Genomic DNA, 20,154 nt, shown 5'->3' with positions numbered 1-20,154 from the left:
AAGATCGGTCCAGTAGTTTAGTCTGAATCGCTCTACACACACACACACACACACACACGCACGCACATACACCACGACCCTCGTTTCGATTCCCCCCTCGATGTTAAAATATTTAGTCAAAACTTGACTAAATCTAAAGACAAGTCGCGTAAGGCGAAAATACAATATTTAGTCAAGTAGCTGTCATTTTTCAGCAAGACCGTATACTCGTAGCATCGTCAGTCCACCGCTCATGGCAAAGGCAGTGAAACTTGACAAGAAGAGCGGGGTAGTAGTTGCGCTAAGAAGGATAGCACGCTTTTCTGTACCTCTCTTTGTTTTAACTTTCTGAGCGTCTTTTTAATCCAAACAGGAATCAGGAACCGACAAGGAATAAGATGAAAGTGTTTTTAAATTGATTTGGACAATTTAATTTTGATAATAAATTTTATATATTTAATTTTCAGAGCTTGTTTTTAATCCCAATATAACATATTTATATGTTTTTGGAATCAGCAAATGATCGAGAATAAGATAAACGTAAATTTGGATCGTTTTATAAATTTTTATTTTTTTTTACAATTTTCCGATTTTTAATGACCAAAGTCATTAATTAATTTTTAAGCCACCAAGGTGAAATGCAATACCGAACCCCGGGCTTCGTCGAAGATTACTTGACCAAAATTTGAACCAATTTGGTTGAAAAATGAGGGCGTGACAGTGCCGCCTCAACTTTCACGAAAAGCCGGATAATTATGACGTCATCTAAGACATTTATCAAAAAATGAAAAATACGTTCGGGAATTTCATACCCAGGAACTCTCATGTCAAATTTCATAAAGATCGGTTCAGTAGTTTAGTCTGAATCGCTCTACACACACACACACACACACACACGCACGCACACACACACGCACGCACGCACATACACCACGACCCTCGTTTCGATTCCCCCTCGATGTTAAAATATTTAGTCAAAACTTGACTAAATATAAACAGACTCCAGATGTACATAATTATACATAGGTTTTTTTTCTCAGTTACATGAGGTGGTCATTGTGCAGCCTCAAACCAGACTTTTCAGAGTTGTCTTTAATTACCTTTAAAACACGTTTAATTGGCGTGAAGAATGTACACGATCACAGCCCCAAACCTGTCACTTTATAAAACAGGTAAGTACCGCCTTTTTGTGTGAGGGAGACTCTTTTCCCCAAAAGCACAAAATACCTACACACGAAGCAGTACAAGAAGAGGTCCTACTGCTATGCTAAAGGTCAAGGGGGCAGTGACCTCTACTCTTCTTCTGAGATGTCTTTGTATGGGTAGCAGGAATTGCAGATACGTCAAGAGACACTTCACGGAGTTCTTTTTTATCCCTGGATGCCATTTACCTTTTTTCTCGAGTGCCTGAGGAGATGCCAGAATCTTCCATGTAGTTTCCTACAGAAAATGTAACTTTCAAGTAAGAATTCATACGTCCTACGCATGTTTTGTATGTTTTTTTCAGCTGACAACTGGTGAACATTAATTTTGCAATAACGGTGGGTGGGTGGACAGTCGTTTTGCTCACGACTGCAAGTCACACGAACTTATCAGCGGCGGTTGGCTTCAAAAGAAGCAAGCGCTATGCAGAAAATTCGTCAGCTTTGGCCATGGGAGACACGACCTTGCGTGAACTGCTTCCGGGCTCCCTTTTTTCAAACTTTCAAAACTTCGAATTGCACTGATGTTCTCTTAATGATAATAATTCTGTTATGGTTTAATAATGTTTGTGAAACAAACTGTCAACTTATTATTTAGATTTAAAAGTTAGTTCTAGCGCCAAAACGAGGCGTCCGATTGTGGATCAGACAATCTGTCTGGCCACGCAAAAATAAATTCTTTGAAAAATACTCGCTAGCCTGACAGTGTCTGTGCCCAGAAACTGATGGTTTACGTGAAGCTGTGTGTGCCTTTAACTACGTTAGCAAAAATATTTCCCATGGAAATTACTTATGAAGTACCTATATATACCTACTTAGTTATTATAACAATGCAAATTGATAACTCGTGCACCAGATTTTGTGCTTGTCTTTTGCACACTCATCAATGTAATGAGTATTACAAGAACCGAAAGTGTATGCCATAAAATGGTGTCTAGCTTTGGAAATGGTCCGTGGATGATTGGGCAGAATGCAATGCCATTCAAGGTAAAACAAAAAAATATATATATAAAAAAAAGAGAGTGAAAAACACAAATAATACAAGAGCTGATTGAATCTTGGTCCAACACACACAAAAACTATAAACAAAAACCTAAACATTATTGGTGTAGTCATGTAGTGTGATTCGACTTGCAGCATATCTTTCCTAGTCTTTTTTTCGATTTTTGTTCAGTATACAAAGAAGGAAAAACAGCCGGTTAAACACATTTAACATAATCCTTACACATCCATACACCACACCCAAAACAAGAAATTCCTACGAGGTAGGAAAAACACCCCCGTCAAAGGGAAATAACCTTCTCAGTTGGTGGCAGTGACTGAGTGAGAATGGTTATTTCCCTTTGACCATTAAGATGTCCCTCTATAAGTCCTTGTATAATTTTAATCCACCAATAACTCCCTAACCGTGTGTTTGACTGGTCCCAATTTTTGTAAGGACCGTCTCAGGAATGTATAGAACCTGTTCACCAAGTTTGGTGACGATCGGTCCGTTCATTCTTGAGATCTATATGCGAACACAAACACACAAACACACAAACAAACACATCGAGCGAAACCTATACACACCCCTATAGGCCCATTGCAGAAACTCAAGTTAACAACAGCATTTCTACTCGGCGCGCGCGGTATGAGAATCACGGGTCGTAACTCTCTTGAATTGGTCATCCGCCGCCATGTTGGATGCCTTGCACGATCTCTGACAGTGCTTGAGCGTTGGGTGGCGACTCGACAAAAGTGAAAATGACACGTTGTGTGGCCAAAAACTGCAGTCAGCAGGCACACTTTAGGATCCCTAAAGTTGTTTACCATCAGGGTGACAACTGGAAGGAAGTTACTGAGCGGAGAAGACGATTATAACTGGTTATTACTTTGCAGTAGTTACCTGAGCTGCATTGTACCTCATTTGCCTGTCTTTAGAGCTTTATTTTGTGAATTTTGGTGCATTGTCTGCATGGTAATTTGAGATAAAGAATAAATAAATGAATATAATAATGTATTCTTGCTTTACTTTTTACATTTAGTCAAGTTTTGACTAAATGTTTTAACGTTGAGGGGGGAATCGAGACGAGGGTCGTGGTGTATGTGCGTGCGTGCGTGTGTGTGTGTGTGTGTGTAGAGCGATTCAGACTAAACTACTGGACCGATCTTTATGAAATTTGACATGAGAGTTCCTGGGTATAAAATCCCCAGACGTTTTTTTTCATTTTTTTGATCAATGTCTTTAATGACGTCATATCCGGCTTTTCGTGAAAGTTGAGGCGGCACTGTCACGCCCTCATTTTTCAACCAAATTGGTTGAAATTTTGGTCAGGTAATGTTCGACAAAGCCCGGACTTCGGTATTGCATTTCAGCGTGGTGGCTTAAAAATTAATTAATGACTTTGGTCATTAAAATCTGAAAATTGTAAAAAAAAATAAAAATTTATAAAACGATCCAAATTTACGTTCATCTTATTCTCCATCATTTTCTGATTCCAAAAACATATAAATATGGTTATATTTGGATTAAAAACAAGCTCTGAAAATTAAATATATAAAAATTATTATCAAAATTAAATTGTCGAAATCAATTTAAAAACACTTTCATCTTATTCCTTGTCGGTTCCTCATTCCAAAAACATATAGATATGATATGTTTGGATTAAAAACACGCTCAGAAAGTTAAAACAAAGAGAGGTACAGAAAAGCGTGCTATCCTTCTTAGCGCAACTACTACCCCGCTCTTCTTGTCAATTTCACTGCCTTTGCCATGAGCGGTGGACTGACGATGCTACGAGTATACGGTCTTGCTGCGTTGCATTGCGTTCAGTTTCATTCTGTGAGTTCGACAGCTACTTGACTAAATGTTGTATTTTCGCCTTACGCGACTTGTTATGTTGTGCTGTTGTGTTAAAAAGGCAGATCCCCTTTGGACTCATGCATGCACAGTTTTCTTCATTTTGTCTGCATACACAGTGAAATACGCAAAAAGAACAAGAGTGCAATGAAGAAAACTAACAAAGACGGCATCCAATATGGCGGCGCGAAGAGAATATGAGCGGAGTTGTGCCCCTTAGGGCTAAAGCTAGCCGATCCATTTGATAACGTCACGCCGAGTAAGAAGAATGAATTGGACCTATACCGGGGGTGTAAAAAGCACAACCTCCAAGCAAAGCATGAGAGACAAGCAGATGCATGCCAAGCAACAATGCTCGTGCTGTGGTCCTGATGATGAGACCACGAGGTTGCAGCGGACCGGATAAATACCCCCGCGCGCCGGGTGCCAGCCGGGCATGCCAGAGGCTAACCTCTTCCACCTGAAGCTTTTCCAGGTGCCCGCATACCATCTGTCTGGGCAGGTAAGATTACCCAGGCCTGAAGGTAGAGGCAGGTTGTGATGGCTCAGGTGTTCGTTGGAAGATGAATCCTCTTGGCTCTGGGGCGGCGTATGTGTTCTTCTTCTTCTTCTTGCGTTCGCCGTCACACCATCAGTTTAGTCTGCGAGACGAATGACGTCGTGGCTTCCAGGTCTTGTCTGCTCCCATAGAGTTTGGTGCGGAGAGGGACTGATGCTGGCCACACTTTGTCTCTGATTGGTTTGAGTTGGGGGCATGTCATTAAGACATGTTCTGGAGTCTGGTCTTCCAGACCACAGGGACAGGTTGGTGATGGGGTCAGCTTCAGCTTCCTGAACATGTGGGCGTTGAGGCGACAGTGACCAGTTCGTAGTCGCATGATCACTACTTGCTGCCATCGTTCTAGGAGATGATATGCGTCTCTCGTGGATTGTGGTCGCATTGCTGCCTTCACGAGGGTTTCTTTTCAGCGAAGCTGACTGGGTTGTCTGTCGTCCGTCTTGCTGCGCCAGGGGACAGAGGAGGAATGCGACTGGTAGCACAACAACCACTTCAACATCCAAGAAGCGTCAATCTTTTATGGTGATGCATTGGAATGCAGAAGGAGTCATGAACAAGAAGACAGAGCTAGAACATATCTTGCATGAAAGGCGTATGTGTGAGAAGCAAAGCTCTCAGCGGTATGTACAGGCGTTGACGGTATTGGTTTGGCTTACAGTTCTGCGTTTGACGGGGGGCGTCTACGTTACTTGTGATCCAGCGAGTCCTGTAAGACCAGACATGCTAAGTTGTGGTTTAGAGGCGCTTGATACTGATTTGCTGGAGCTGGTTGATACCTATTCGTTTAAGCAGGTTAATGCTTATTCATTTTTTTTTATTCATTAGAGCAAGTTGGTAGCCTACTTGTTTGGGTGAAATCGCCGCCGCTTTGGCTGAGTCGCTTTTATGTGGTGTAAATTGATTTTGAGACTTGGCCTTTATTGCTCTGATCCTGCTGAGGATGGAGACGTCATTTCTGCACAAGATTGCTTTTGAGAGTCGTGTTTCCATTTTGTTATAGAGGGTGTTCTCTGATGCCTCTGTGTTCAACTTTCTCCCTCGGGATTACAATCGCATAGGCAGACACGCGAGGGCAAGTGGATTCAACAAAATAACTGAAAAATATCAGTGCTACTGATTCCAAATCAGTCAATAACCAGCCTTCCTTCCCTTGAGATTGACGAGTTTGTTTGAAACCCAGACGAAGAGGGGTTCAGAATGACTAAGCGCATTGCCTGCAAACGATGCTGCTACAGTGTACTCTTTCTTCCCCAGGAACCCATACCTTCCAGCCCGAAAGATGCCTGGTGCTGAGAACCTTAGCCAGGCCCAGGTAATGGTCCCGTGATGAAATGGACTTTCGGGCGATGCTGTAATCTTGTAGAGCTTCCGGTTGTCAGATAAAAGAAACCACGGCCAGTTTTTGAGTGCGTGTAGCGTGCGGTGTTTATGTTGCTGTCTGGAGATACGGGAGCGGAATAAACATGTGAGCAATTTCGTGATCACCGTCGCATGGAGTCCCCAGACTCGCACCTCACCCACAACTCTCTCTCTTTCTCTCTTTACATTTAGTCAAGTTTTGACTAAATGTTTTAACATAGAGGGGGAATCGAGACGAGGGTCATGGTGTATGTGTGTCTGAGTGTGTGTGTGTGTGTGTGTGTGTGTCTGTCTGTCTGTCTGTCTGTCTGTGTTTGCGTGTGTGTGTAGAGCGATACAGAGTAAACTACTGGACCGATCTTTATGAAATCTTACATGAGAGTTCCTGGGTATGATATCCTGAGACGGTTTTTTTTTCATGTTTTCGATAAATGTCTTTGATGACGTCATATCCGGCTTTTTGTAAAAGTTGAGGCGGCACTGTCACACCCTCACTTTTCAATCAAATTGATTGAAATTTTGGCCAAGCAATCTTAGACAAAGGCCGGACTTCAGTATTGCATTTCAGCTTGGAGGGTTAAACATTAATTAATGACTTTGGTCATTAAAAATCTGAAAATTGTAATTAAAATATTTTTTTTATAAAATGATCCAAAATTACGTTCATCTTATTCTTCATCATTTTCTGATTCCAAAAACATATAAATATGTTATATTCGGATTAAAAACAAGCTCTGAAAATTAAAAATATAAAAATTATGATTAAAATAAAATTTCCGAAATCGATTTAAAAACAATTTCATCTTATTCCTTGTCGGTTCCTGATTCCAAAAACATATAGATATGATATGTTTGGATTAAAAACACGCTCAGAAAGTTAAAACGAAGCGTACAGAAAAGCGTGCTATGCAGCGCAGCGCAACCACTACCGCACTAAACAGGCTCGTTAATTTCACTGCCTTTTGCACAAGCGGCGGACTACGGTCATTGTGCAAAAATGCAGTGCGTTCAGTTTCATTCTGTGAGTTCCACAGCTTAAGTAAATGTAGTAATTTCGCCTTACGCGACTTGGTGTTTTTTTTGGGGGGGGAGGGGGAAGGTAACCTTCGTGGTTGAAAACGACGTTAAACACCAAATAAAGAAAGAAAGGGGAAGGTAGATTTTTTCAAGTTACACCTGTGACCTTTAAAAAAAAGCCCGTCAATTCAATTTCTGTTCTGTTGACGTACGCACGACTGAGTTATATATGTGTAAATAACAAAGTGGTACGAACACATACAGACACACGCACAAACGCACACATACATGAGGAACACATGCACAGTAAGATGCATTGTACAATACCGCGCAGAACATTTCATTGTGTGTGTGTGGGGGGGGGGGTGGGATGGGGGGGGGGGGGGTGGGGCGAAGTAAGAGAGAGAGTTTTCCACCCCCATCACTTACAGCTATGGCCCTACTCTGGCCTCTTATCCAAGTAGTCCCACCCTAAAGCGTGTCAAAGCATCGGTGCCATTTTCTTTTCCCCCGAGACCTTTTTGCTGACTGCGACCAACGCCTCTCATCAAAATTTCACTTGCCTTTGAAACAAAGGCGAGCAGTATTTTCCTCTTCAGCTTCTCTCTTTGTCATAAACACCGGTCTCACGGTGCCAGTTTGGACCATTGATGTAGTATAGGGGTCTGTATGTTCCCTTCACGACTTTACAGGCATGAGACCAAGGGTAGGGCGGATGGTGGCGAGAGAGGTGAAGGGACGGGGAATGGTTACAGTGCCGTGGAGCAATGCCCACCAATGTTTAACTCAGGCACCGTCGCGGCAGACGCGCCTTAGTTCTATGCGGGAAAATGCAGCGCGCTATTCTGGCCATCTGGCCAACTGTCGTCCTCATCTCTAAGGCAGACTGATACTAAGAGGTGTAAGTTACACCCACCTTCAGGCTCAGGCATTTTCAAACGCTCGACTCAAGACTATTTATGACCTTGAAAACAAATGACAGACTGGCTGGCGGATATAAAGTGGGAAACATAGCCAGACACACACACACGCACACAAACACGCACGCACGCACGCACGCACGCACACACACACACATACGCACGTACGCACGCACGCTCACACGCACGCTCGCACGCACACATACACACACACCACACACACACAGTCACAGCTGCTCTCTGTCTCTATCTTTCTCTGTCTCTCTTTCACATCAAGATGGGAAAAAGAGCTATAGATGCGGAGTTCCATAAATATGTGATGTGTGACCGTGAGTGGCAACGTAGGGGGTTTGAACAATACAAAAACCAGGTTAAAAAGTGTTGGGAAAGGATTAAGTTAGATATAACACACGTAAAGCTAAGAAGGGCGTTATTGTTACGGGGGGGAAATAATAAGGATGATATTAAAGGACACTATAATATTGTGTAGGCGTGATCGGGGCGGGAGTTAGATGGGCAACACATGCTTATCATAGATCAAGGTTACAGATCATTCTGATCATCATCGCTCCACGTTAGCGCTTTAGAATGAGCCGAACTCATTTTGACCTGAGGTCAGGATGGGTTACAGATATGATGTGGGGAGGGTGTTGTGGTAGATTCTCGTTGCAGACACCGACAGTAACGAAGATGAGTAAGGATAGATACACATCAAAGAAGAAACAGGAGGTGTGTAAACTGAATAATAACAAGTCGCGTAAGGCGAAATTACTACATTTAGTCAAGCTGTGGAACTCACAGAATAAAACTGAACGCACTGCATTTTTTCACAATGACCACGTAGTCCGCCGCTCGTACAAAAGGCAGTGAAAGTGACGAGCCTGTTTAGCGCGGTAGCGGTTGCGCTGTGCTGCATAGCACGCTTTTCTGTACCTCTCTTCGCTTTAACTTTCTGAGCGTGTTTTTAATCCAAACATATCATATCTATATGTTTTTGGAATCAGGAACCGACAAGGAATAAGATGAAATTGTTTTTAAAACGATTTCGAAAATTTAATTTTAATTTTCAGAGCTTGTTTTTAATCCGAATATAACATATTTATATGTTTTTGGAATCAGAAAATAATGAAGAATGAGATGAACGTAATTTTGGATCGTTTTATAAAAAAATAATTTTAATTACAATTTTCGGATTTTTAATGACCAAAGGCATGAATTAATTTTTAAGCCTCCAAGCTGAAATGCAATACCGAAGTCCGGCCTTCGTCGAAGATCGCTTGGCCAAAATTTCAATCAATTTGATTGAAAAATGAGGGTGTGACAGTGCCGCCTCAACTTTTACAAAAAGCCGGATATGACGTCATCAAAGACGTTTATCGGAAAAATGAAAAAAAAGTCTGGGGATATCATACCCAGGAACTCTCATGTAAAATTTCATAAAGATCGGTCCAGTAGTTTACTCTGAATCGCTCTACACACACACACGCACAGACAGACAGACACACACACACACACACACACACACACACACACACACACACACACACACACACACACCACGACCCTCGTCTCGATTCCCTCTCTATGTTAAAACATTTAGTCAAAACTTGACTAAATGTAATAAAAAGAGCTGATTGTTGAGACAAGGCCAGATGAGAATAGCGAAGGTCTGGACGGTAAAGGGGGGGGGGGGGGGGGGGGGGGGGGGATGGGAGAGCAATGCGAACTGAGTACAGCAAACAAAAGAACGCGATTCTGATAGATACAAGACAGAGGATAAGCAACATGATGTGTTTCTCATCTTCTTTGGATACAGCGTAGGGGATCATACCGTTACGACTAAACGAAGGCAACGGAAGTAACAGGTAAAGGGGAAGCGATGCCCACTTCCTGAATGGAGAGAAAAGAAGTGTGTGTCTGTTTGGGGGGGGGGGGGGCATAGGAAGGGTTTGATTTTAATTTATTGCTGGAGGGTGTTGGGCATAGTACAGAGGGGGGGGGGGGGGGAGAGAGAGAGCAATGAGGGATGGTGTTAAGACAAATTCCTCAGGAATAAAAAATTTTTTTAAAAAACCGGATGAAATGAGGGTTGTCGTGATTAAAGTAACACATGTGGCTGTAGCTCAATAATTAATTCATTTTGGTCACTTGTACAAATAATCTCATAAACGTCCTTTAAAGTTGATAGAAGGAGGATTGGCTACAGTATTCGAACACAGAAAAAAATTGTTGGTACGATATTTTCGAGAAAAAGAATTCGTAGGCCTAAACATTATTCAACAAGGCCTTTGGCGTAATCGTCACCGGAAGTCAAGGGAACTCCCTACTTCCGCCACTACTGCCGCTATCAATTGACAAGTACAACATCACTATGTCGTCGCCATCGGTAAGTTTCAAAGGCCGTGCAATAACTTTTCGCCCCTAACTTAAGTCTATTTAGATTTGGGATCCAAAAGTGTTCTACATTATCAAGAAGAAGAAGAACTGGAAGCAATCTGTCGACATGAGAGTGACAGAGTGAGAGTCATTCATGTCACTACCGCAAAAACCGCCCCACTCGCATTTTCTGAGTTTGACGGTAAGAGTAAGCATACTCGTAGATCTTGATAATTATAAAGGGTAACAGCCTTCATGAACTTTGGAGCATAGGCTGTATGCCTCTTAGCTTCTTTTTGCTTTCGATGGGTTGCTTCTAGATCTGTCGTAATCCCTGTAGCACTACATCAATCATTCAATGTACTTGTGGACTTTTGCTCAGAACATGTAAACAGCATAAAGTACTCGGTTGGTTTTTAATTTTCTATTATTCCTTGGTCATCACTTGTTTGATGGATGATGCCCTCCTTCCCTCTTTGCTCCCTCTAGAATCATGTGCAAAGAATGTGACAGAAGAAGACTTTGACTGTCTAGCAGTCCTAACCTAAGTATTTCTCTCATAACCCCACCCATACCCCCAGGTGTGTTCTCATATACATTAGTTTGATGAGAAAATTTGCTAGTAAAAACTGGTTTGGCACTCACAGATGACAAAAAGAGTGGAGAGCTTACCAGATGTATTTCTACATGCTGAAGATACAACTAATTTATTATTGTTGATTTCAGACAAGCCGGAGTGATCATGAAACAGACTCACCTGCACCCCACAGAGGGAGAGGAAGGAGGAGAGGAAGGGGAGGGGGAAGAGGAGGTGGTCAGCCTCAAGAACAAGATCAGGTGTGTTTTCATGTCCATTACTTTGAGAACATTTGCTATTTTGGCTCTAATAGATGAGACTGAAGAGCTTACAATTAATTATATGAAAATTAGTTCTACATGCTGAAGATACAACTATTTTATTATTGTTGATTTCAGACAAGCCGGAGTGATCATGAAACAGACTCGCCTGCACCCCACAGAGGGAGAGGGAGGAGGAGAGGAAGGGGAGGGGGAAGAGGAGGTGGTCAGCCTCAAGAACAAGATCAGGTGTGTTTTCATGTGTACATTACAGTGAAATCTGTGGTATCCATACTGGTCTTATCCAAATACCCTGTGATATACAACTGGGGAATTACCCAAATACGTATTACTTAGTCTGAATCTGACCTGTGGTATCCAACTACCTGTGGTATCCAACTCTTTTTGTCTGGGCCCCTTCGTTGTTGGATACCACAGGTTTCGCTATAGTTTGAGGAGAAAATGTGCTAGTTTGGCACACATAGATGAGAGAATTGGAGAAGTTACCATTAGATGTAAATTAGTTCTTCATGTTGAAGACACAAATGTTTTATTAATGCTGTTTTCAGACATGTTCCACAAGTAACGAAAGAGGAGGAGACAGGGGGAGAGGAAGGAGGAGAGGAGGACGAGGGGCGACAGCACAGCAGCGGGGCTCTTCAAGTGGCAGGGGGAGAGGTGGTCGAGGGAGGTGGGATGTGGCCGGCATCCCCACTGCGCAGCAGCACAGGAATAACTTGCAGGTGTGTTTTTAATTAATTTGACATTATTATGAGGAGATATGAATAGCAAAGTCTTTCGCATGTATACACAGATAATGATAACAGCACACATGTTTCATTTTAAAACATGTTTGTTGTCTTTACATTATTACAGACTCAGATCCAACAGCTGGATATTGCACAACTGCGACAACTGGCCCTCGACCTGGCTGTTGCACAACCAGGTCTTGTTTTTGACATGCTTGGTAAGTAACTTCTGCTTTATGGTGTTCTGATATAAGTTTGCTCTTGTCATTATTGTGGTATTTTGTGTGAGCTCTCTATGTAGTATTTTGTTTCTGCATTCTGCTGAAAGTATTTTTTCAATGGTTTTGTTGTTGTTGTATACAAAAAACAAAACAAAAAAAATATATTTACATCCATGGTGCATTATTGATTTTTTTTACTTTGACATTGGTAATCATAAAATATGTATCATAAATTAAGAAATAAAAATGCTTTCTGTTGAAAACAGCCGATCAGTCGTCTGTGCCAACACCTGCACCATCACCAGACCATGCAGCCTGGCCGGACTGGTGTGTGTGCCGACATTGTCGGCACATGCCCACACCTGCAGAACGGATCTGCTGCCAGCGCCGCACTCAGTGCATATCAAGAATGCCTGTACGTATGCCCATTTTTTATATAAAAAAGTATTTATTAAAAAAATATTTACATGAAAAAAAAGATAAACACAGTCATGGTCAGATTGTGTACTTGTGCAGGGTAATATAGTTGTATGTAATGATATACAGTGGAACCTGCTAGTACTCATACTATAGTGGACTCTATTATTGTGATTTTCCACTTATAATGAAGAGGGTTTTTTTCCCCCTTGGGTTCTCTCTGTTAGACAAAAATCTAAACTGTAATAGCAAATTTCTTTTAGTGAACGACTTTCCTCTTCCCTTGAAGTTCACATTGGTATGTAGTCCTTGGAGTCCAATTATTATTATTTATTTATTTTTGTATTTCTTATTTTTGTATTTGAAAAAAAATGAAATTTGGATATTTACAACGCGCTTTATCTTTGCTGTGTAGGAAACTAAAAGCGCGGCAAAGGTCGCACTTTACCAGGCGCCCCACTCAAGGCCCAACAGGGATTCGAACCCGGGTCAATGTGATGTGTTGTTACTTTGATGATTACAATTATTATTTCTTTTTTCTTTTGCAGGAGATGAACATCATTTTACATCCGTTCGTGCTACACCTGAGCAGGAGGCAGCGGGTGGACATTTTGGTGTTTGCGGAAGAGGGAGGCGAAGCCGCCTCCAATCGCCATGCTGCCTATCGCCAGTTTGTTTTCTGGCAGCATGGTCGTTTGGGGGCTGGTAACAGGAGGGCTATCCCTTCATGTTGTGTGTGGGCCATTCGGGATACTTACCCCAGTCCCAACAATGTTTATACAGGATACATTCCAGCGCGCTTGCAGTAGATGGGGTAATTGCTCTTGAATACCGACACACAACATGGAGGGATATTTTTCGTCTGTCTCTTCCTCAAGCACCAAAATGTCCTGAGGACTTGGACATGTTTGACTTTTAGTTTTCAAATTTTTAATTGCCTCTCTGTATGGTTGTAACAGCTGTTTGATTGTTTCCATGGGTTTTTGCACACATTACTTTTTGAGTGCAAGAAAAATATTACAGAAACATTTTGTCTTGAAAATGAGAATGTTATTTTGGTTGACTAGAAAATTATGTTAAAATGGTTTCTTCAGCTGAGCTGTTTGTTTTGTACAAGTTTGTGTTCATTTACTTTGTATGTACTAGTATGACTCCACAAGTTAATTTTAATAAATGTATATTTGACCAACAACAAAACAAGTTCATGTGCCAGCAGTGACACAATGTCATATCATGTAAATTATGCTGTCAGATTTTGAAATTGTGTAATTCTGAATACAGAATCTGAATCACTTCCACTTTTTGTAATGGGTTCAGAAAAAGAAACATGATGTTATTGTTTTTAAATTTATATCACACAACAAACACACAATAGTCTTTAGTCATTTTCAAAGTGGTGTACATCCCTTTATCTGCAGACAACAAACAGTTTCTGTCTTTGTTTTTTGTTTTTTTCTTTTCTTTCAGCAGACATACTGTTGCACAATTACCACACCACAACGCACTCATAAAAACAAATGAACAGACAGACAAATATCAAGTATCGTTACCACCATTATTCTCATATTGTTTCCAGGTAAACATGTACAAAAGCCAACTAAACAGATATGCTAAGTCACGCTTGCAGCCACACATAATAAGAATATACTAACACATGTTGTACAAACCCTCAGTCTCTCTCGCACACACATTAGTATCATGAATAAACAATTATTGTACACAAGCAATATTTTCAACTAAACAAGAAAAGAAAAAAAAAACATGATCACCATGTCACAACCACTCCCTCAGTCCCTGCATTGAGAGGTGGGTTGTCGCTGACATTCCTTTAATTATAATGGGAGGTACATTTTCAGCCGAACATTCCAACATGCTCAATTATAATATGTGTTGCAATGTGAGTTTCTTGTGCCTGCAGCCATTCTATGCCGCCTGAATCTAGCCTGTGAAGCAAAATGTAGTCTAAGGCAATTGATATCAATTTGAAGTGAAAATCATACAACACAGTCTCAACTAAAATGATACAGCTTTGGAAACTATTGATAAATGCTTTTCTTGCAAATTTAGTCTGCCAATGTATAATCACAAAGTTATTACTATTTTTCAAAGTTATTATTAAAATCATTATTCGCCAATGTATACAAGAGCCTCCCATCTATATTGGTGAAATAGCGCAATTTAGGGTCCATGATAAGGCAGCAGATTAAATTAAAAAACTAAACACAGCCATGCCATAGAACTATGCGGGTCTATGCATTTTTACTGGTTACCCACACATACAAACATTGCTGTCTTGAAAAGGGCCTTTCAAAAGTCCACTGGTGTCATATTGTTGTACCTCTCCACATGTCAAAAACAACTGTAACAGAACCGCAGACAAAAAGGGAGGTAATAATTATCCCACTTGACACTCTTTCCTTATGTTCTGCCTCCTTTTGGGCTACTACCAGCTCAACTGCTACCGTCATTCAGGTAAAACGAGATTTTTTCTGTGCAACAAGTTCACTAGTTGGAGGTGGGGAGGTTGCTGCCAGGTGTGTTGACAGTCTCCTTGGGTCCTCTTGTGCCAGAGGTTTTTTCCTGTGCAGTGGCAACGGGTCTTGTAGTCTCATCTCCATGATTCGCAGCTTCAGGGCTGGAATGTGGTGGTAGGTCTTTGGGACCTTCACAGGGAATACCGACCAGCGGCCGGTTTTCTTATTGAAGCATCTGTGATACCTATCAACATAGAACAAGAACAATTATGACTAAAATGCTTGACACTAACCCTTGTAATGGCCTTGAATGTCATAATATAACTAAACATGCCAAGGACATGATCATACATCTAGAACTTGAAGCCTGAATTTACATGTTTGGCCTGTGAAAAAAACAAACAACAAAAACATTGCATTGAGTGTGTTTCAATACATGTACTTACTTCTTTCTGCCATCCTTTGAAGTCGCCAAGGGTCGACCAGCATGAGTGTTGTGGTCCATGGCTGCCAACAGAATCCTGGCTTCATAAACCGGAGGTGTGTACGCAAACCTTTTGCCCGCATACATCAACAAATGTTGGTGAAACACCTCCAGGGGGCATGTGCTCCTGTATGTAAAAAGAAAGTATTATATATAATGGTAGAAGTGAACACGCTTATCATTAAATATTTTACAGTGATGTTCTGCTGATACTGTAGCGATAGGTTTTCTTGTTTATTTACCTCACTGTATGATATAAATCAACCCTGTTACAGCGAAATTCTTATATTCACTATAACAGAGTTCCACTGTATAATGTTGGCCAGCACACATCAGTATGAGCACTACAACTCCTGATTTTTACATCGAGTATTAGTAATTACAAAACCACACAAACAAGTTCATACTTGTTGCACCCACATAATCTCCTTTCATGCACACTGTAAACAGTTCCCTGATTTCTCCCTCAATAGTGAGTAATAATAATCTTCTAACCTGTTTGTGATGACCAACTCTGCTTTCTGGATCAGAGTCTGGTCTAAGACCACAGAGGCGAGCTGTTTCACTAGGGCACGGTCTTCCTGAGGATCAAGCCAGGCCCTCCCATCCTCCCTTTCCCCGCCCAGGTCTTCATGGTCGCAGCACCAGGCACCAGCATCCCAAGAATGTATGTTGCAAACATGTTGCAAAACTCCTCGCCACATACCCTGGAATGGAACAGACACATTCAGAAAACTATACATGCCTGATTTTTTTCAAACTATTGAAATTAGTGCATAATTGTGATTGACGTGCTATTATTATTTGTAAATGAAACCGTACAAATAACCAAACAAGACAATGACCAAACAGGTTACCATGAACTTTGTCTTGGTGTCAGCCTTCTGGCAGCAGAACCAAAAGTGGTTCACTATCGAAGGGATCCACTTTTGCAGCTTGCGACCTTTACTGCCTGCAGCAATCTAAGAAGAAAATGCAAATGTAAAATGTAAAGATACACACACAAACAAACCAAAGAAAACATGAGAAAACCAATAAAGCATTCACAATATTTCAAAATTGTATCAAACTATAACACAATTACAACATACGTACCTTGGCTAGCTTCTTGCCAATATTTTTGGCAACATGCCACACATCAAGGGAATGTTTTTTTCCGATCGCCTCTTTTTGACAAAACAAAGAACAAAATATATTCATTTGCAATATCAAATATTTGGTGCATACATTTTTAAAATGTTTGCTAAAATGACCAGCCCAAATTAAATGAAAAGGGCTTAGCAATGCACACATAATACAATGAACAACAGCTGCTAAAGAGACAATAATGGTGACACACTCTAAACTGTATCCCCAAAGTGGGCAAGAGGTATATTATCTTGAAATTAAGCATTCTAACTCACTGCACTGTCCATCCAGATGGGACTGATGTATGTATAGATAATAAATGTTGCATAATAAATTACCGCTAACATATAATTGACTGTTAATCACACACACACACACAAAGGGGGGAAAAGAGGAAACAGAACATACTCATATCTGCAGCTATTCCCACATGGGCATCAGTGACGACCTCATCAACAGTGGTGTCCACCCGTTCACCTTCAAGCACTACCTCATCCAGTGCCCTCTTAAATCCAACCCTTTCCATGTTCGTGGATTTTCGCTGTGTTTCCCGTTTGTCCACACACTGGACAGAGAGAATCTTTGTGGTCTCAGCCTCCATAAGAGTGTAGCTGCAGTACTGTGCGCAATGACCTATTTGAAAATTCAATGCACCATTAAAAAGTAACCATTTATGATGAAACCTGCAAACAATATTCTCTGACCGGACATCAAAATTGCAAGGCTTTTCTAAGCTCAGTTGTTTGTTAACATGGTTACGAGAACACAGGCAAGCCAATTACTCAAGCGCCTAGACTATATCATTCTACATGATGGTAAATAGCACATTCTAATATTCCAATGACTATGTAAAATTGGGGACATGGTATATATTGGGTCATTGAATAATGCAGGTCTGCAATAATCGTACTGACCTGGTGAATCATTGCGTCCATCTCCTGCACACACACACACACAAAAATGGAATGACATAACAAAATAAATGTTCAATAAAAAGTGCTCTGCCGTCACTTGACAACAGGAAGTCAATTTCAGTGGGTTACATGAAAATGTAACTTTTTCTTTCAGTCTATTTCTCAAAAGCAAGCACGCCTTGATACAATGTCCAAAATTGAATATTATGTCCTGCATCACATCATGTTTTGCTTTTGAGAAATAAAATAGAAAATATAAAGTTGATTTTAGACATTCATTTCAATATTATTGTGGGGTTGGGGGGGTGGGGGGTGGGGTTGGGTTAAGTCTACAGCATTGGATACATTATATTTCTGAAATGGCACAACAGTGACAAAGGGGTCAAACATAAATCACAAAAGAACAACAAACACTCACCCAGAACAACCAAATTTTGCTCTGCCAATGAGTCGAAGATGGCTCGTTGGTGGTCCTTCCATGTGTCCTTCACAGCCTTTATGATAAATGGAAAACAAAGTTATATATCTATATTCTTGTGAGTTGGGACAGTCACTGAGGGACACACAAAGCAAGAATTTTGCCTCACAGACTAGACTATGTCAACTGTTCTAGACAACAACAAAAAATGCCATACTTGTTACAAAACATCTGAATACATAACGAGAATGGGTTGCTTTTAGTTTCTAAACATCATTTGTAACTAGGGTGGCCGGTTGGTTCTGTGGTGAACACGATTCCCCAGGGATACAGCAACCCGGGTTCAAATCCCCGTTGGGCCGTGAGTAGGGCGCCTGTATAGTGCAACCTTTGCCGCGCTTTGAGTTTGCTAGAGATAAAGATAGAGATCAATAATAATAATAATAATAATAATGGACATTTATATAGCGCGTTTCTAGACAATCTACTCATAGCGCTTTACAATATTTAAACAGGTAAAAACAAACATGCATAGATATTAACACAAACTGGCAGGCAAACATAAACAACACAACTATCAATATCCAAATTCCATTTTCTTTCCATTTTATAACACACACATTATAAATTATTTTTTAACTGTTTTTTAATTACCTGCACCACATAATGTTTCTGGACAGCCTGGTGGAAGGTAGCACCAGGAAAGGGCAGGTTCAGCACCTTCGCCCACAACGCCAGCTTGGCATAATTATTTCCACTTAGGAGGATACATGTGCTGACTAGAAAATCACCACAGTGAATTTTGTTGGGCAGGGTGGGCTGGGCACACCATGTGTGGCTCACATGGCCTTTCACACATTCCTGAAATTCACAGATCAGATTTGAAAAAAACAAAAATGCAAATGACTTTATAAAAATTCAATGTGTCACTGTCAGTAGGATTACTAGGAACATATACATGTACAAACATAATGAGTTGATGAAGCCTAAGTGCATTCTGAAATCTGAACCATCATGCCACATTTAGTGCTGTTAGACTTAGTAGTGTCCAAGATAAATTCAACATTTTAGTTTTTAACGAATGAACGGCCAGACGGACAGATGAACCAGGTGAGTACATAGACTGACTTTTGCTTCGCATGTGAGTAAAAAATAAAATGTTCTCACCCATCTGAGGTACAGTGCTGAGCCTGTGAAGCCCTCCTTCACGGCAGGAACATGCTCACACCCAGCAGTGGAGCATTTCCTGATGCTCACAGCAGCCAGTGCCTTTAGTTGGTGGACAAATGCTAGGCACAGTGTGCTGTTGCAAATGTCCTGGCACTGGTCTGCTGTGGCTATCCTGGTGATGCCTGGTCCTAACTCCACCTCCTCCGCAGTGTCAGCATCACCTGTCTCTTCGTCCTCCTGCTGGCCGTACGCCACCTCCTCAAAGGCCACCTCGTCTGCCTCCTTGGCATACTTTTCATCCCTGACACATAGGAATAAATAAAAAATAATAATAACATTCAGTGTGCAATACAGTCTGATGTAGTAATTAGACTTCCCTAGAAGAATGAAACCATTTTAATCATTTTACAACATAAATGTATAAATTCATGTATACATTACATACAAATGAATAATAGATTAGAATTTGTTTATTCTTACAAAAGCAACACATTAATAAGAAATGCAAAACATACACATCCATGGTGAGAAAAAAACTGGCGTCTTGAGATTCCAGCTCGATATCATCGACATCAAAGTCGCTGTCATCACCATCTAAATCACCATCACAGGTTAAATCACTGAATTCAACAGTGATGCTGCACAAGAGAGACATTGAAAACAAAGTTAGCATCACTCAAAATAATAATGTAAGTTGTCAACTGACAAACAAGAAAAAATGTGCCTGCAGTGCCAATCTATAATACTACTACATGTATCTCCGAAAACATAAAAAATCATCAAATGACCTTTATTATCAGAATATTCTCATTGTTTGTGTGTGTGTTGTTTTTCATCATTATTATTTTCACATGGTTCTTTACAAATTAGCTTTTTAATAATACTACACTTACTTGAGAGGGTTGACAAAGGAGGCGGTCAATGTTCTGCCTGTAAACATAAAAATGGTAATTATAATGTATTAAAACATGCAAACAAGAACTAGATGTACTGGGTAAATCAAAACACCCCTCAACAGTATCCAGTTTTCTGTTGACATTACATTTCATTATCTTGAAAAAACAAGAAGTAATAATTGGTATAACTAAAAC

General features: G+C 40.7%; 3 protein-coding genes across 3 annotated transcripts in view; 2 read left to right on the top strand and 1 right to left on the bottom strand.

The window, feature by feature from the left end:
* Positions 1 to 20,154, top strand: part of LOC138958533 (chondroitin sulfate N-acetylgalactosaminyltransferase 1-like) — an 81,713-nt gene that overhangs the window by 40,414 nt on the left and 21,145 nt on the right. The window lies entirely within an intron of this gene.
* LOC138958532 (uncharacterized) lies at positions 11,228 to 13,801 on the top strand. Its single transcript, XM_070329728.1, has 5 exons — positions 11,228 to 11,337; positions 11,658 to 11,831; positions 11,965 to 12,055; positions 12,325 to 12,473; positions 13,024 to 13,801. Exons 1-5 carry the CDS (start codon positions 11,243 to 11,245, stop codon positions 13,028 to 13,030), a joined length of 516 nt encoding a protein of 171 aa, XP_070185829.1. The 5' UTR covers positions 11,228 to 11,242; the 3' UTR covers positions 13,031 to 13,801.
* LOC138952371 (uncharacterized) overlaps positions 14,012 to 20,154 on the bottom strand; it is a 9,134-nt gene continuing 2,991 nt past the window's right edge. The window contains exons 2-13 of the mRNA XM_070324032.1: positions 19,957 to 19,993; positions 19,579 to 19,701; positions 19,061 to 19,364; positions 18,548 to 18,754; positions 17,894 to 17,969; positions 17,476 to 17,499; positions 16,970 to 17,194; positions 16,529 to 16,599; positions 16,291 to 16,395; positions 15,929 to 16,140; positions 15,396 to 15,560; positions 14,012 to 15,193 (exon numbers count right to left, since the gene is read on the bottom strand). Of these exons, the coding sequence (XP_070180133.1) occupies positions 14,944 to 15,193; positions 15,396 to 15,560; positions 15,929 to 16,140; positions 16,291 to 16,395; positions 16,529 to 16,599; positions 16,970 to 17,194; positions 17,476 to 17,499; positions 17,894 to 17,969; positions 18,548 to 18,754; positions 19,061 to 19,364; positions 19,579 to 19,701; positions 19,957 to 19,993 (1,799 nt within the window). The 3' untranslated portion in view covers positions 14,012 to 14,943. The remainder of the gene's footprint in view (positions 15,194 to 15,395; positions 15,561 to 15,928; positions 16,141 to 16,290; positions 16,396 to 16,528; positions 16,600 to 16,969; positions 17,195 to 17,475; positions 17,500 to 17,893; positions 17,970 to 18,547; positions 18,755 to 19,060; positions 19,365 to 19,578; positions 19,702 to 19,956; positions 19,994 to 20,154) is intronic.

This window comes from Littorina saxatilis, linkage group LG2 (genome assembly GCF_037325665.1).
Source record: "Littorina saxatilis isolate snail1 linkage group LG2, US_GU_Lsax_2.0, whole genome shotgun sequence".
Lineage (NCBI taxonomy): Eukaryota > Metazoa > Mollusca > Gastropoda > Littorinimorpha > Littorinidae > Littorina > Littorina saxatilis.
This window is presented reverse-complemented; position numbering and strand designations above follow the sequence as displayed.

Coding starts and splice junctions, on each gene's coding strand:
- LOC138958532 (XM_070329728.1), top strand. CDS start 11,243: ATGAAACAGACTCGCCTGCACCCCACAGAGGGAGAGGGAGGAGGAGAG. Junction 11,832..11,964: donor AGCACAGGAATAACTTGCAG/GTGTGTTTTTAA, acceptor ACATTATTACAG/ACTCAGATCCAACAGCTGGA. Junction 12,056..12,324: donor TCTTGTTTTTGACATGCTTG/GTAAGTAACTTC, acceptor TGTTGAAAACAG/CCGATCAGTCGTCTGTGCCA.